The sequence below is a fragment of the Melospiza melodia genome, chromosome 4, assembly GCF_035770615.1.
Source record: "Melospiza melodia melodia isolate bMelMel2 chromosome 4, bMelMel2.pri, whole genome shotgun sequence".
In the NCBI taxonomy this organism is placed as follows: domain Eukaryota; kingdom Metazoa; phylum Chordata; class Aves; order Passeriformes; family Passerellidae; genus Melospiza; species Melospiza melodia.
This window is the reverse complement of record NC_086197.1, coordinates 12281282-12298383: the sequence shown is the minus strand read 5'-3', so window position 1 is coordinate 12298383 and position 17102 is coordinate 12281282. Positions and strand designations below refer to the sequence as shown.

Below are 17102 nucleotides of genomic sequence, written 5' to 3'. Positions count from 1 at the left end.
TGCTCATCTCACCAAAACAAGTCATTGTCATCAAGAATAAGAATGCTGAGCAAAACATGCCTGCCTCCAGAGCAGAAAATGATTCCTGGTGATAGCAGTTCCCATTCTCACTGTTCTCCAAGAAAAGCACTGCTTTTCTTTGCATTTAATCAAATATCCTCAGAACCTCATAGCTTTTCACCCAAAGATCTCCAAGCAATTTCCAAGTGTTAATTAAGTCTTGGTTGTTTGTGAAACCAAGAGTGGAATCATTTGTTCCCTGGAACAAAAAAAAAACCTAGGCAAATTCACAGTACAGTCTCAGCAGATCAGATTTTCAGTCCATTATTCACTAACTCAAACAATTTTGCATTAATTCACAGGACTTAACACATATTTTTCAGTAGCTGCTTAATTTTCCACTTTAACGCATATTTTTCAGTAGCTGCTTAATTTTCCATTTTACTGAGTTTAGGGCCACTTGTGCAGGTTCATCTGCCCTTTTCAATGTCTTGCCATTGCCAAATCCACCCCACTGTGGCTCACCAGAATAAACTACGGCCAGCAAGAACTGACACAAAATACTGACAATTCTCTCACCACCACCGTTTCTTTCTTGTGATCCAAAATGCAGCCTTTACCCACATTTAAGACAAATGTTTACAAGTAAAGGTTTTTGCATTCACTTGAAATTTTCTCCACTTCCAAGCAGCTGATGGCAATCGCATGAAATTTTACTTGCAGGTCACAAGTTGAACCCTTCAGTCTCCTTTTCAATAAAATGTATCTAAAAGCTGTCATTTACAAGCTAGTGCTTACTCTATAAAAACTGCTGTCCTGCACAACTGGACTTGAATATTCAGAAGGAAAGCCCAACCAAGAAAAAGGACTTGCTACCATAAAATGTCTGTTTAAAGACAACTACACTTCCTGTCTTCTCAGAACTCTTACTTCCTTTCTGACTTTGATCACATAATAAGGGTTTGCCTCTGTGGTCTTCCCTCACTGTGCTGATATGTTGAAGTTGTAATCACACACTTGGTAAATGACCAAACTGGCTTTTGAAGCATGACTTGGAGCATCCAGATCATTATTCTGTTTTGCACTCAGCAATATGTTTCTGCTTATCATATTGCAGTGATCCCTGTACTTTTCAAGAACTTACATCTCAGTGAAAATTCTATTTCTTTGCACTCACTGCTTCTACTCAGCAACGATCCTCTTCAACATCCTGCCAGAACTAAAGAGATTCCCAAGATTCACCCAAAATTTTGCTACAATTAAGACAGTCCAACTTCATAAGATAGACTTTCTCAGAAACAGTTACTTGCCCTTTGCCAGTAACAAAATTTCCTAACTAATTTAGCTTTTCCCTTTCTTACCTTTGCTTTCAAAGTGAATTTTTTTAATAGATCTTCTTTCCAAACAGGCCTCCTTCTCTTAAAGGAAAGATTTCTTCACATATTTTTTGCAACTGAAGTTTATTTAATAATATTTACTCTTCAGAAACAGAGGTGTTTAGTGTTACTTCTTCATTTTCCTACAATCAGTTGCAGTCACACTCAAATCTCAAAAGTCACCTTCTGTGATATGCCCATCAACAAGCTAATTTGAGTGTGCTTCTTTAACAAATCAGAACAACTTTTTATGACACCTTATCCATCTAACACCCTTCCTGAGTGATTACAGCACTTTCTTACTTTCTTGAGGCATTTCTAGTTACTCTTCCACCAAAAACTTTGGGCCACAGGCAAAGATGCTCCTTACAGCATCAAAAAGCAGAGATCTCTCTGCTTGCACTGACAGCTGCTCTGTATTTCAATGAAACAGTCTGAGGCACATCAGTGATCAGACACCTTTAGAATTGGTCTAGACACATGATATCATTTTCCCCCATTGTCATTTTAAAAATCATCTTTCCCATGCACTAACTCACAATTAGTCATTAAGAATGGAACACTATCCTCACAGTAATACCAGAACAAATTCATACAGTGTGCCTTCCAAACCTCCTTCCCCACCCCAAAACTGCCAGAAGTGTAAATTCATACACTTGAATAGCTTAAATCCAGGATGTCACTCTCAAAAGCAATTGTTGAAGCAAAACCAAACTACCCAGTCACTGGGACAAAACAACAGAGAGAACTGCACTGTGGAGACACCATGAACTTCCTTGATTTTTGGTACTGTACTACTGGAATGTTATATTTATATATGTGTATATATGTTGGAATGTTATATATATATGGTCACAGATAACCAGAAGGCAATTCCTACTGCACTCACACAGAGCAGAAATGCAACAGCTTTACCTCCTCTTCTAAAAGGAATGTTTGTTATGCCTCTTAGGCCCATCAAGCATGTTTGATTCAGATTCAGCTTTGCTGGTCAATCTAAAACAAGAGTCCTAGAAGTAAATTAAAATGCAAATACCTGGTTTTATAATGCACATTAATCCGGAATAAGGATCATATTCTTGGATGAATTAAGAAAGGAATCCAATTCACCATGCTGTGCCAGGGAGAGTAGGGGATAAAAATTATTAATGGCACAGCATGGTGAATTCCTTCAATAAAATGTTTGTCTGGTGGATTTAGAGGAAGGGATGAAAGTTTCTGGAACCTGAATTAAAGAATTTGGATGGTATAGTGTGTTAAAGAGAAACCCCAGGTGGGTAATTTAGGTTCTGGAAGATGTAGGTGGAAGAAAATCAGAAACTCCTTCATTAGCACCTACAAATAGGTCTCCTGTCTCCAAAAGCACTGCTCTGTCTCTGCTGTCAGTTGCATTTACACCTAAACCTCCACAGCCTTCCCCATTTTCAAAACCCAACAGCACCACAGCCAGACAGAAAGAAGCACCATGGAAAGGGAATTTAATGCACCAGTCATGTGTGAAGAACAGACCTTTGGCACTGCTGTTCCTCCCCCAACTCTCCCCTCAGTGTGCACACCCCCACAGAATGAGCCTGTAATACACATTTCAAGCCACTCAGTGTTATTTTCCAGACAGTTTTCTCCATGCTGGATCCCTAATGGAAGTCATGCCTGTAAAACAAAATTACTTGTTTGAATCTCTTCCTCCAGGGCTGACTGAGTACACAAAAGCTATCCATAGGAACAGAAAATTACTCCAGCATATGTGAATCTCCAGGGTCTGGAGTTGGTTGAGAAGGTAGAGCTATCACTTTGTGTAATAAAGGAATAACATGGCAGATGTTACTGTATCAAGAATAGTGGGAGTGGGAGAATCCAGCAATATTGCCAAAACCATGGGCTAAGAAATAAGGGAACACTTTATCACGTGCTTCTCCTTGCCTATTTCCAGAGAGTAACAGCCATTTGCAGTCAGGGACTGAGGGGTAATGGAATTACTCTCTGCATGGGGAAGTTCATAAGATCTTTGCCAAAACCCTTTCAATTAACAGAGACTTACTGCTGGACAAAATTAGCTCACAGGAACTTGAAGGCTGCTACTCAATATTGAATTTTCTCCAACAAGGAACAGAGTACAAACAAGAGACTTCCCTGTCAGCATTCAAAAAAAAAAATGCCATGAACTAAAATAAATCAACAATTCATATGTACTGAAATTACCTTAGTTTCTCCTCACTGTTTGCCTTTCCTATTGCCCATGCCATCTGTTTTAAAGCAAACTGTCTCATATTTCCACAAGATATTCCACTACTGCTGTAAGAATAGAAAGAATCTTCTCAAGAGCTCCTTAAAGTCTGAAATTGTTGTGTGCCTCCTTTTGCTTGGCAGGTTTGAGACTAATTCCAGAAGTAGGAGAACACCTCTCCTGCAGTTTGGCACAGGTCAGATTCCAGAAGATCTTAAGTTTAAGGATTTTAGCAGCATCCAGAAAGAGTTGTGACCTTGTCTCTTGCAGAACAGTCACACTCCCTTTGCCTCTTTCTGAGGGTGTGGGATGCCTGCTAGTGCCAGCTGTTGCCAGCCTCCAAAGCATGCTGATCACACCTCTGTGTCACCTCCTAAAGTCTTCTTTCCACAGTCTAGTAACCTTTCTGAAGCTACATCCTCACAAGCTGTCAAAGTTATCTTCCAGAGGATCATGGCAGCCATAACAAATGAAAGGTGCCTTACAAAGTGTGTGCTACACTTAAAAGGAAAATCAATCCACGTTACTTGGACACCTATCTACAAGAACAACAACTAGCTGCAGGCAAAATGTCCCTGTTCTCCATTTCCTCATGTCTGCAGGAGACTCCATTCACTCTTTACTCACTGCTGCTGCTTTATCTTCCTGGCAGCAAACAACTGCTCCTACAGCCTCTCAGGAGAGGGACCTGAAACAAAACTAGACCTGGCATCCTCTTTCAAATGACCTCTGGGACATTTGACATCCAAAGTACCATGAAGCACCTTGTTGTTAAACAAGAGCCATAACACTCTCCAACTACCTGGAGAAAAATGGATTCCCTGTACTGCAGTGTGTCTCTTGGTGCAAACTCACCTGCACGGTGAGCCATCCCAGTGGACAGCTCTGCTCCTAGAAAATCAACCCTTGCAGCCAGCAGAGGAACACACACAGAGCAGTGTCCAAGCTCCAGGCTGCATCCCAGAGCCCCAGTGCACAACAAAGCACAGCACAGCTTGCAGCAAGACCCTTCCTGGCAAGTTTCCATTCCACAGACCTCCTAAATTAAACACATTTACACTGATGTACTAATCCCCACTTCCATTATTGATGATCATGACTAATCAGAGTAGCAAGTTTAAAACAAGGAGGTCCTTAAAACACACAAATGTACCTCATGATTAAGATTTTGTTGGTATTTTCAATTTCAGAACTACTCACATCTCAGCTCTGCTCCTGTCATAAACATCCCTGAAGGCTCTGCAGCCCAGCCACCTACTCCTTACCTTCCTTATCACAGCCTTACCAGATTTCTTCCCCACCCCAAAGAGCATTTCCACAGTGCTTCTGTTTTCCAGCTATGGTTTTCAGAATGCAGCTCTCATTTAAACTTTTGCTTAATATTAAAGTCCTTTTCAAATATGTAATATGAAATTAGTTGGAATCCAGCTGGGGAGGAAACAGGATACAGTGGTTTAGCAAAGTATTATTCCAGACAAGCAAAAGACACTGAATAAAGATTTTAAAGAATAACAACCAGAAATTTTAACTAAAAAAAAAAAAAAAGTATAAGGATGGGATATTTTGTATACAGGACAACTTGGGGCTGGATTACAGGCAAATCCTGGACCTTGATAACATCCTTCCAATCCCAAGCAATTGATTTCTTTCTACTACTGTAACACTTCATGAGATAACCTGCAAAATCAACTTTCCACACATCTGTTACTCAAATAGCAAACAGACAATATTAGAGATTATTAACATCTCCTGCCAACACAAACTCCTCAGAAACTGAGAAATGCTGAAGGACAAGCCTACCTAATTAGGAGGGAATATCAGGAAATCTAAACTCATCACTTATTTTAAGCACTTATCCCAAGAACATTCCTGTAAAATACTCCAAAGCACATAATTCCAACACAATCTCCCACCCAGAAAATACTAATGAGAAAAACTCATTAAATAGATGAGAAAGATAGAAATAGATAGAAAATAGATGAAAGACTACTGTTAATTTACAGTTTAAACTGGTCATCCCAGCTCCTGTGACCTGTATCAAAAACCCTTCCTAAAAACCCAGGAGTTAAATTCAAACAGATATTATGTCAGATTGGCTATGTTAGAATATTTATGTTTTAAGCAATATTAATATCTAAGTAACTACATGCAGTGAATCTGATTTTTACTGCAGCTTCCACAACAGATTCATGGCTTGGATTCAGTTAGCACACACAAGCTTCAAACTTCCATTACTTCAAAGCATAAAGTTGGGAAGGACATGCAGCCTCTTGGTCTTGTCACAGCACTGATATCAGCCCCAAGAGGACAGGACTTCCTCAGAGGAAGGCACTGCTGGACAGCACTGCCCTAAGACATCAATCTCCATTGCACAGCAACCAAAGCTTTGATGCTGCCCACATGAAAAAAGGCAGGTGGGTCTCTGCTGCTGAGAGTTAGGGGTATGATGGAGAGGGATGCTGGGCTGATGTATCCTGCTCTAAGTGATTCCTGATTCAATCCAGGACTGTTCTCCAAGGCTGGGGATGCTCTAGGTCTCAGCCACAGCTTACCTGAGGTTTTGCACCCACACATCCCTTGACTGTCTATGAACTACTGAACTCTGCAGTCTCATTCACCAGGTACCTTGCCAGAGTTAACAGCAAGTAAACTTCTTTGAGAATGATGGGAAGAAGAGTTGGCAGAGACTTGTCACATGGGTTATTTCTCAAGTTGCCCAAAAAGGGGGGAAGTGGAGGAAAGCTCCCTGTATGTTCTTCTAATTCCCTAAATGGAAAGGTATCTTCCTTGTGTCATTTCAACATGTTCATTTGAAGATTTCATACTCAATTATCACGTCAGCAACAATTATGAGCAGAAACTTTGATTAGCTAAAATGGCAACAAAGATCTGGGTGTGGAAATATTCCTTTTTTCATACAGAGTAGGAGACACTTTCACTCCACCTTCCACAAAGTACAGATTGGCTTGCCACTCTCAAAAGCACTGTACCAATCCACCTGTTCCCACAAAACAAGCTCAGAACATCTGCATCTCTGCAGTACTGCAGTAAGGAGTTGGACACACTCAGCCAAGTCCCCCACAGTGAACAAGTCTCCTCTCCATCAGCACTGCAAGCTGCTGTTCTGCACATCAAACAGCCAGCTCCTCCACGTAAGACAGCTCCTTCCTGGAAATGGAACACAGAGCTGCCTTGTCTCAGGAAAGGGAAGATAAAAGGTCACTAAGTAGCAAAGTTCTCACCTTGAAAGCTTTGCCCCTTGACTGACATGGAAGAAGCAAGGTCATGGAACTTCTAATCAGATGCCTGCATAATTACTAAATCGCTCTTAATTATATCAGAGAGCCAAGACCTCACTGGAAAGGCAAAGTAAACAAAGAAGCCAATGAAGCCTCCTCTGTTGTTGGAGAAAATTGGTAATTAAAAGTCATGAGTGCACCAAGGAGTGAGGGAACAGCATCACAGTCACTGCTCAGTTCTCAGGAGTGCCTTGCATACAAAGCAGCAGGCTTATCTCCCCAGGGAAATTACAGGGTACTGTGTTAGACAGCAGAGTGGAGAGGAGAAACAGGGAAAATAGAGACACAGAAAGAGCAACTCCTGCATTATCAAGAGCTTCATTTACCCCACAGAGAGGGACAGCACTGCCAACCAGGCCCGCGTCTGAGAAGGGTTTTCCACATGTTTATGGCAGCTCTAGAAAGCCTTCTCCCAGTCTTAGATCATGAAGTGTTCACCTACTTTAGGGAGCACAAATGAAGCAGACCTTATGTTCAACCTAATCCAACCCACACACAGCCCTTGCCCAAACAAGGACCATTCCAGTGGAAAACCTTAACCCCAATAACCTGAACTCAGCCTTAGAGACTGCTCTTTCTCCAGAGGCTACCCTTCAAAAGATCATTATCAGAAACCACAGAACTCCAATCTACCCTTAAAAAACCTTCCAAAACTCAAAGACAGAACGTCATGATCCTGCTCACACCATAAGAAATTAAACTAGACAGTCATGGGACCTGCTGAAACCAAAGCATGTGCTTTTACTGATTACACTATCTGATTACTGATTAGACTACTAAGGTAAATGCTGATCTGTTTCCTTCAAAATGACAGTCCACACTATCTCAGAGCACTGAGATGCCAAAGATGGCACTGGACAGAAAAAAGCACCACATTATCTACCATCATGTGCAAGCAAACACCAGAATCTCTCTGATCTGCCATAAAGATCCAATCCTAAAGATGATCATATGCAAGAGGAGCCAAGTCTGGCCCAAATCCTTGAGGAGATGGATTGTGATACTATGGCTGTCTTACCCAGGGCACTCAGCCCTTCCAAGACACAAAAAGGGAAGTGTGAAACACCAGAAGCCCAAAGAGAACAGTTTGTACATTGCAGAGATCAGAACAAAGAGACATTTTCTACTTCACTGCTTCAAGTACAATGATTCAAAAAGACACATCTTCAAGATACTCCAAATTACAATGCCTCCCCTTCAAAGCATGAGCAAGAAGGAATAAGGGATAAATGCAGAAGAAGCAGTAATGAAATTTTTTAGTCATTAATAAAAATGAGTAAAAATAAATAACCAACAATCTCTGGCAAACTGCAGCCATTTCATTATGCTTAACTTTGACAGACTCAAATCTAATAAACTCACATTGAAGAGCATCTGGTCCTTTTCCATCTCTTTTCTGAACTTCCATTGCTTACCAACCCAATGCCCTTTCCCTTCACTGCTGCACCCTGATTCCAGCCCTGTGTTGTGTAATGCTGAATGCAGAGCACCCAACCCCCCAGGAGAGCACTTTACCTGTTGAAAATATCAGCTGACACCTTCTGCAGATACTGCAGTGCATCTGCCACCTGCTGCACAGCCTCCTCCCTGCGCAGGTCTGGCTGGATCAGGGGCACTGAGTATGGCTGCCCTTCCAAAAAGTGCTTCTGGGCTACTGTGGCCATTGTGCCTAAGGGAAAGAACAAATAGGTCATCACACGTTAAACACACTGCCATTTTATCACAGCAGTTATTCAGGGACTTCTACTTTCTGCTCCACTAATTATTTTAGGAAAGCATTTGCAACAGAATTGGTAAGCTGAGGAGAAAGGCACAAGTGGTAAGGCTGACATATTGGATTTTTAATACATTCAAGGCAGCTACAGTGAGCTGAGACTCTCTTGCTTATCTGAATGTTCTTGGAAACCATAATTTTATTTTAGCATGCTAAAGTAAACAAATCTCTGCTCAGTATTGTGCTGAAAACAAAGACCAGAGTTAGAAGCAAAGTTGGTTCAGAGCAGCAATAAGACTCATCACAAATCACCCTGCCTCCTCCTCCCTTTCCTCATATTCCACGCGGATATATTTCAGGTCACCCAACCCTATTAGCAAAAGGCAGTATTTCATCTTACCCTTCTGCTCCAACAAACACACCATCAGGCCCTTCCAAGAAAAGAAGCCATGAAATTACAAGGCATGCATGGGCACACACCCTTGCTCCAAGTAGGTTAATGAGAGTTCTTCCATTCTGACACTCCCAGGAGCCCTTTGCTGCTTCTGGACTGGATTCTTCCTTAGGAACTATCTTAAAAGAAGCCTCCTTGTTTTAGAATCCTTTCACATCTCTAGCATTACCAGTCACCAAAATGTTTCAGCTGTGTGCCACACTCCAGAGCTGTAAGAACACTTTTGGAAGCAGCTGGGCCAGTACCACTGCTCTACAGCTCAGCCAGGAGAAGGTCACCCACCACCCATGTTTCCATCCTGAGCTTTGCTCACCTCTCCCTCAGCAATTCCCAAAAAGTTGGGCTCCCATGTCTTTACTCATAAAAATAACAAAAAAGTTCCTGGGACTTGGAAGAACATAAAGAGAAAAAAATCCATGTCTCTGAGCACATTAGAAATTTCAAACTCATAAATACATTTCTATTAGGACGTTCTAAAGAATGAACAAAGCATCTATACATTTTTCTAACCCAAACTCTACTGCTAGGTCTGCACAACTCCCTCCAAACTTGTTTTCTCTGTGTCTCTTCTCATTCAGGCTGTAAAAACCAGGTTCTACAGGTGCTCATTACAGGGTTTCACCACACAGAGCTCTGTATATCTGTATAAGAAAATATTCATTAAGGTGAGGAGAAGCAAAACAAAGGAGGATGAAAATCCAAGGTGTCAGAAACAGACAGGGACATCTCAGGATGCACCACATTCCCTGTGTGGTACTTGCAAGTCTGCAGGAGCCAGTTCAGAGAGCAGTGCTGTGTGCAACCTGCATTCCTGGCTCCACAGCAGGGCAGGCTGAGAATGACACAGAAACACAGCCCATACTGGAGAAAAAAACTCAGGAGCCTGAAGAGAGACAGTCACAACACAAAAAAAAACAGTTTAATATGTGAAAACTAGAGGGGTCTTCACACATTCCTTCAATTCCCTATCTTGCTTCACAAAACAAAGAGATAACAGATTAGACCTGCCTGCAGCCATTTCTGTATATTTAACAAACACCACCCTCTCCAAATTTTTCCTTTAAGATGACACCACAGTAGGGTAGGAAAAGCTTTCTGTAAATGTGATGTGACTGTTATTTAAGGGTATTCTTTTGGGATGTGGGGTTTGCTGAGTTGTTTTGGGGTTTTTTTGTGGGGCTGTTTAATAATGAATCATATGAGATTTAAGAGTATGTAGAAGCCTTTCCACAGTTAACAAATTTGCAAGATCAAGCCCAGCCATTACAAAGCTGGTTCTGCTGCCAGTCTAGGAAGCCTAGACCTACTCTGTTTCATTTCATGCATCACTGGCAGCAAGACTCTGTATCTGCACTCTTTAGCAGCAATGTTTGCACACTGATTAGTTTTCTTGACTGGGGCTGCTCTGCAGACAGGAAATTATTATTTAGAGCTGTAAAGCACACAAGTTAATCTGAGATGAGTACAGCTAATTGTGAGACAGCAGTTTTTGATCTGCTGACCACAATCAAGCTTCAATATTTTTCCTTTCAAAGCTACTATTTGAGTGTCACCATGGAATAAAGGGGCCAGATAACACAGCAAGGACGTGGTTATGAGTTACTCTGGCCCCAGCAGCAAAAGGAGTTTATAATCCTCCCTGCCACTGGTCAAAACTCTGCTGTTGCATCAGTGCTCCTGATGTTTGGGATGCCTATTTTTAACTCAAATCAGCTCAATGACCCAATTTACCACCACAGCCAGATAAACAGCTGTAATTGCCCAGTCATGAAACACAGGGAGAAGCAGGGGCAAGAAGGAAACTTCTGAAACTTGTTTCATTATCAAAACCATTCCTGTGTAAAGGTAATCCTAAGAAAGCCAAGACTTTCACCTCTTGAGGCCAGATAAGATTATACAGCCCCAATATGATGTCTCAGACTCTCACCAATCCTAATTCTCCGGGTGTCCTTCCTAAAACCAAGCTCAGTTCAGCTGCTGACTTGGGAGCAGTGCTCCTCTAGCTATTCCCAAAACATTTCTTTCCCTACAGACTCTCCTTCAGGTCCCAGTGTTCCCTTGCAAGGAGAGGAGCCCCCAGAACTGGGCAAAGCAGGAAAATCCCTGCGTGCTCCTGCTCACACTGCCAGTTTGTCTGTTGGCAAACATCACCTTCACAGGTTCTCCATGAAGACTCTCAAAGGAGCTTCAGATTCTCACCTTTCCTAAAACAAATAGTGGAGAAATATGGCAGACTCTGGAAATTACAGAGATAAATACAAGAGACAACTCTTTCTGTGCAAGAGAACAAGCTGGAGAGCTATAGCAAGGAGGAGGGAAAACAGCAACATAAATGACTGGACTTGGGCACAATCCCATGCTACAGCTGCTATTTGTTACCTCCTAGGACCAAATGAATTGAGAAACAAGCCAGTTTTACAAACAATTTGAGTAAGGGCCTCCACGTGGTTAGAATAAAAGGAGAATTGCTTCACTTAACAGAAACAGAAACTGCAGGAATAAGGAATATTTTAAAAGGGAAATTCAAAATATTACCAGCAGAAGTCAGGAAGGAAAGCAAAGACTGAACATCACTCAGTAAGACTGGCTCTTCCTTTATCTCAAACTCCAGTGCACTGAAAGGAAGCAGCACATTTTCTAGCCATGCTCCACTATCAGAATTAGTACATAAAAATAAAAAAGTGAGTGCTGGGTGTTAAAAATATGTCAACTCTTCAACTCTATCCAATGGGTATCAAGACTTCATGTAACATGAACAGCAAAGATGGAAATAAACTGTTTATATCTTACATACAGAAGGGACTTCCAGCAAAGCAACAGACTGGTTCCAGAATCTTACAGAGGGTGTGTTCCTGCAGGAAGTACAGCAATGCTGGAATTATGACAGCTGACATGAGCTACAGTGAGAAATGGACACAGAAAGTATGAGTCACATACTCAGCATCCAAGAGATTTAATCATTAGTGGTGTGACCACCAATGGGTCACACAAAGCAGAAGAAACAGCAACACAGAGCTTTTCTTTTTTTTTTTTTCTTCTTTTTTTTTTTTTTTTTTTTCCTTTTTTTGTGATCAAAGAGGCTCTGGAAATGAGCTGTAGCATCTGGGGGCTCCATCCAGCTTTTATTGAATTATTTTTTCTATGTCAACTTTCATGATCAAGACAAATATGCTCTGGTGTTATATAATAACCTCATTTACCTTATTAAAGTAAAAAAGGTTGTTTTCTCACTGCAGCACCTGCTTCCAAGTGCTATGTTCTGATTTGGAAGTTCTGACTAAGGCTCCTGACTGCTTAGATTTGCACTTCTGCCTTCAGCTGCCTGTGCCTCTCACCTCAGGCAGGCTGCTCCAAAGCTCCTCAGGGCTGGTGGCTGTTCCTCCTCTGCACTCAAAGCTGCTCTCCCCTCTCAGTTCAACACTCACACTGGCAAAAGCTGAGGGAAACAGCAGGAGTGGGAAACACAATCAGCCTGCACCAGACTGTCTGGCCTCTCCAGAACACCTAAACCAGGCTGAGCACTCCAGGGTTTCCAGGCAGCTGGAACCAACAGCTGGGCTTGCTCCTCACTCCCCACAGCCAAGTCTAATGCCTGGAGGGACATGTGCAGCTCTGCCCCTGGAAAAGAAAGTATATCATTCACTGCCCTGGATAGGTAGAGAAACACTCCACCTGCTTTCCTCACCTCTCTCCATAAGAGTAATTACATTCTCATGTTAAGGCAAGCCCTAAAGAACTTGTCACAGAGCAAACAGTTTTTAAAAGAAGCAACACTTCCCTAAGTTCTTTAGAAAATACTGCTCTATGGAGGATTGACTACTGGGATAATTATCTAAAAATAAATCAACCCCACAACCTTAAAATAATTTAGTTTTTCAAAGGAACATAAATAAAGGCAGTATTAAAAAAATAGCATGGCTGCCCTTAACACAGAGAATGTAAAGCTGTATACAAGCACTTACCAGCTGAGTACTTTGCTGTGAAAATAAAGGGAGAATAAGGCAAGCCATCAACAATATCTGCTTCCTTAACATGCTTCAAGAAGCTAAAAAGAGCAGGCTCAGGGGAGAAGAGGGATTAAATACTTTGAAAAAAATCAGTGTGTATACTTCAAAGCTACAATGGCTGCTTTAGCAATTACTGTGCTGCTGCTTCTGTCACTGCACTGGAAAGGCTGCAAGAACCAGAGGCTTTAATTCCCACAGGCAGTAACATCCCCAAAAAGAAGTGACAGGCTATCTCTAACCCTATGTCTCTCTTTTGTAGGATCCTCATAAAAGATCCTTGTTAGGACAGAGGGATCAGCAATATGCAATAAAACACCTCTGCATATCCCTCACTATTCCACTACCACCAGTATGGCTCCAAAGTGGGGACAGAACAAACCACAAATGAACTGCAATTAAAGATCAAACACACTCAATAGAGGGAGCAGACAGGCTCTGGGCAAGGCTTACCAGAAAGTGCAAAGTCACATCCATAACTTGGTTAACCAAGGGAATCATCCCAAATTCCTCCCTGAGAGTAATTTCTTACATGTAATACTTTCTACATAATATACATAATACTTTCTACCATGTTTACCTGGACAAACATTTCCCCATGGTCATATCCAGTAGCATATTCAAGTCATACCTGGATTGTTCTGGAGGCTTGCCTAGAGGCTATCCCAACAAAATATCAAATTAAATCCTCTAAGGAAAAAATAAGAATAATATAAAAAGTTAATTATGACACCTTGCCCTCCACAGATAAAGCACACTCCTGTGAGTTTACCAAACAGAGAACATTTAAAAAGAGACTTGAAAAGCAAAATATGCCATTGCATATGAAATGCTGCTCAGGGCAGGAGAAGGCAGTGTGTACACACAGATGTAAACACTGAAACAAAAGCTAGAAATTGCTCCAAGGCAGCACAGGAGCCCACATACAAATCCATTATTATGCAGCATACAATCATTCTGCCCTGTGCTGACATTCATGGGAGGAGATGGAATTCAGTCCCCCAGCAGAGCACACAAGAGGTAACTCTCCTGGATAGGAGAGCAGGATGCATTTCCAGCAGTGACATGAGAGGCTCACCACAGTCCCTGTGCTAATCCAACTTCACCCTTTTTTTGGGGAAGCAAGGTGGGGGCAGGAGAGAAGCACTTTTGTAAGCTAAGAGGATGAAAGGTCTATTTATATTTTTTTAATTAACCATCTTCTACAATGTTATTAAGCAGCAATCAAAGATGCAGATGCTACTGATTTGATTGGCAAGAAGCACAGTGTGCTGTATATTAAGGAACTCTGCCCCTATAAATAGGTCTAATCACATCTGAGGGCTGCAAGGCAGTGATGAAAGAAAGCATTAATGAGCCCCTAATTAGGGCCTGTAGCAGGCTGTACTCCACCAGGGAGCTCATGTTACTCTCTCATAGTAGCACCCTCAAACTCCTTTGTAGATGTCACTGCTTTGGTGTTAAGACCTCTAGTAGCTATTTTACACAAGAAAGGGGTTTCTCCATCTTTGGAGTGCTTGGCATTGGCTGTGATTTTGTCTCCCAGTGCTATTTCTGGAATTCTGTCCATTCCAGCTGTCCCACCCTGCCCACTAGCAAGGAGTGAATTAAACAGAGGAGCTGGAGTTCCCCAAACACAGAAACTGGCAATGGGTGCAGGAAAGTGAAAACTTGAGAAGGCATCATTCTCCCTCTCTCTCAGCAGCAGGAGCACACCACAGCCCAATCTACACCACAAAGTTGCTTTAGTCACAGCTGTAAAAGCCATTTCTGCTCCTCCTCTCCAGCTCTGGAGGATACTTGCTCAACCTCAACCTTTGAGCCTATCCTTACAGCACAGCCTTACCTCAGAGCAACGCCAGCAACAAAAACTCAGCGTAGAAAATGGATCCTACAGGGCATCTCCTGCTCCCACAGCTGCTCATTGATATGGGATGACCTGAACAGCCAAAGCCTTTTCAAAAGGAGCCAAACTCACATCTCACCATGGCCCTGCAGAACCAGTAGAGGGTCACAGACATCTTTTATGAAAAATCCTTTCCTTAGTGTGGGATCTCAGCACCTCAGGACTGAGGTGCAGAGTGACCGAGATCACCCTTGGGGGGCTCGGGAGTCCTGGAATGTTGCCAGAAGTGTCTGGTGGCTGGACTTTGATCCTACACAGGAGACGACACCTGTATGAGGATGGGAGGATTTCACTGGGTGAATGGTGAAGGGATAAGTTAATTAAGGTGTAGAACACAGGGTTTAGGATTTCTGTACAGGGGGGTCTAGAGAAGTAAGATGGAGGAATTGGGGCGTGTCCTGTCCTTCTTCTTCTTCTTCTTGGCCTCCATCTTCTGTGGTGATGGTGGCACTTTGGGATTGGTCTTTACTAGAAGTGCACCAGTTAATAAGGGTAGAAGGTATTGGGGAAAAATGATAAATATTGTACACGTAACTTCAGGTATAAAGATAAGTGACCGCCCCAGGGGTTGCGGAGTGTGCCCATGGCTGGCTGCTGTGCAGACCTCTGTCGGGCTGAAAGAAAATCTTTTAGATAAACAATTAATAAACACCGAGACCGAAACAAGATCAGAAGTCTCTCCTCGTCCTTTGAAGCGCCGGGCTGCCCAAGGCCACTCTGGGCCTTTCCAGGTCTTTGAAACAGCCGAGAAACCAAGCAAGTGGCATCCCTGAGCTACCTCCGGACATAAATCAGCCAGCAGGAGAAACAGAAAACCAACAAGCATAAATCAGCTTAAATCAGCAAGAGAAACACACCAGAAATCGACACCTTAGGATTTTTCCTCCTGAGAAGCTGAGAGGTCTCAGGAACAAAATGTAAACAATGATTATCTGCTGCTGTGGAATGCAACAGGTGCATCTGGGATTGGTCTCATGTGGTTGTTTCTAATTAATGGCCAATCACAGTCAGCTGGACTCTCTGTCCGAGCCACAAGCCTTTGTTATCATTCTTTCCTATTCTATTCTTAGCCAGCCTTCTGATGAAATCCTTTCTTCTATTCCTTTAGTATAGTTTTAATGTAATATATATAATAATAAATCAAGCCTTCTGAAACACAGGGTCAGATCTTCTCACCTCATCCAAGAACTCCTGTGAACACCAACACAGCAGAGCACTGAGACACCTGACAGTCAGCAGGACCACCTGGAGAAAAGCACTGGCCTGTCAAAACTCTGCTTCTGGAAGCAGGAGCTCGGCACTTAAGGCACCTCCTTCTCAAGAAGCCAGAGCCTGTTCAAAACACCTCTGGCTCTGACACTTTGCTTTGAAAGAAAGAGCTGAGGCAGCTACTATAGGTGAAATCTCCTTACCCAAAAAACTACTCAGAGCCACTCAGATTTGTTGGTTTGTCACTACTGGCATATTCCACTTAGGCTAAAGAGAAAGAACCAAAATTTGAGATCTCAGAGCCCAGCTTTACAGCAGCATGTGGCAACTCCTTGGCAAAATATCTGACATCTAAAGATGGATTAGATACAACAAATTACATTGAATCTCCGGAGAGAGAATGTTATTACATTATTTTTCTTTTTTAAGAGAATCTGTAAAGTAGAGACTTAAAAGGATTTAGAGGTGCACTTCAATCCTGCCTGCTCCATAAGACCCCCTCTAAGCCACTACTGTCTTCAGGACAATCTTTCCCCACAACACAGAGAGGCAGCCTCCCTCCCTGCATCACCTTGCTGAGAAAGCCCTGTCCTCCAGCACAGCCTGAAATTCATTTCCTCCAGCTGGATACATAAAACTCATTTTGGCAGACAGATGTTGATAAGTTAATCAGATAATCCCCTCTGCAACTGCCACCTTTGGCTCCCATCAGTCATGGAGACAAACAGATGCTGGAATGAACAATTGATCTGATTCCAGGGCAGCACATACAGCTGACCACAAACACTCTGCTAATTGCCTATCACTATTTATTACAAAGGCAGCCTAAACAAACAGCTTAGCTACACCTACTCTGCAAACATCACAACTAAAGTTGAGAATCCCATCCCAAATGTGCAGACACAGCTCCTCCTTT

The 17102-nt window shown here is 42.3% G+C and overlaps 1 protein-coding gene across 7 annotated transcripts in view; it reads right to left on the bottom strand.

The window, feature by feature from the left end:
- WASHC1 (WASH complex subunit 1) overlaps positions 1 to 17102 on the bottom strand; it is a 57526-nt gene that overhangs the window by 18168 nt on the left and 22256 nt on the right. For 4 of the 7 annotated variants that reach the window (XM_063153922.1, XM_063153924.1, XM_063153925.1 and 1 more), the window contains exon 2: positions 8415 to 8568. In XM_063153922.1, coding sequence (XP_063009992.1) covers positions 8415 to 8568 — 154 coding nt within the window. Of the gene's footprint in view, positions 1 to 8414; positions 8569 to 11861; positions 12032 to 12402; positions 12686 to 13651; positions 13771 to 17102 lie in introns of those variants that run through there. The other 3 variants (XM_063153919.1, XM_063153923.1, XM_063153920.1) reach the window with 3 other exon arrangements.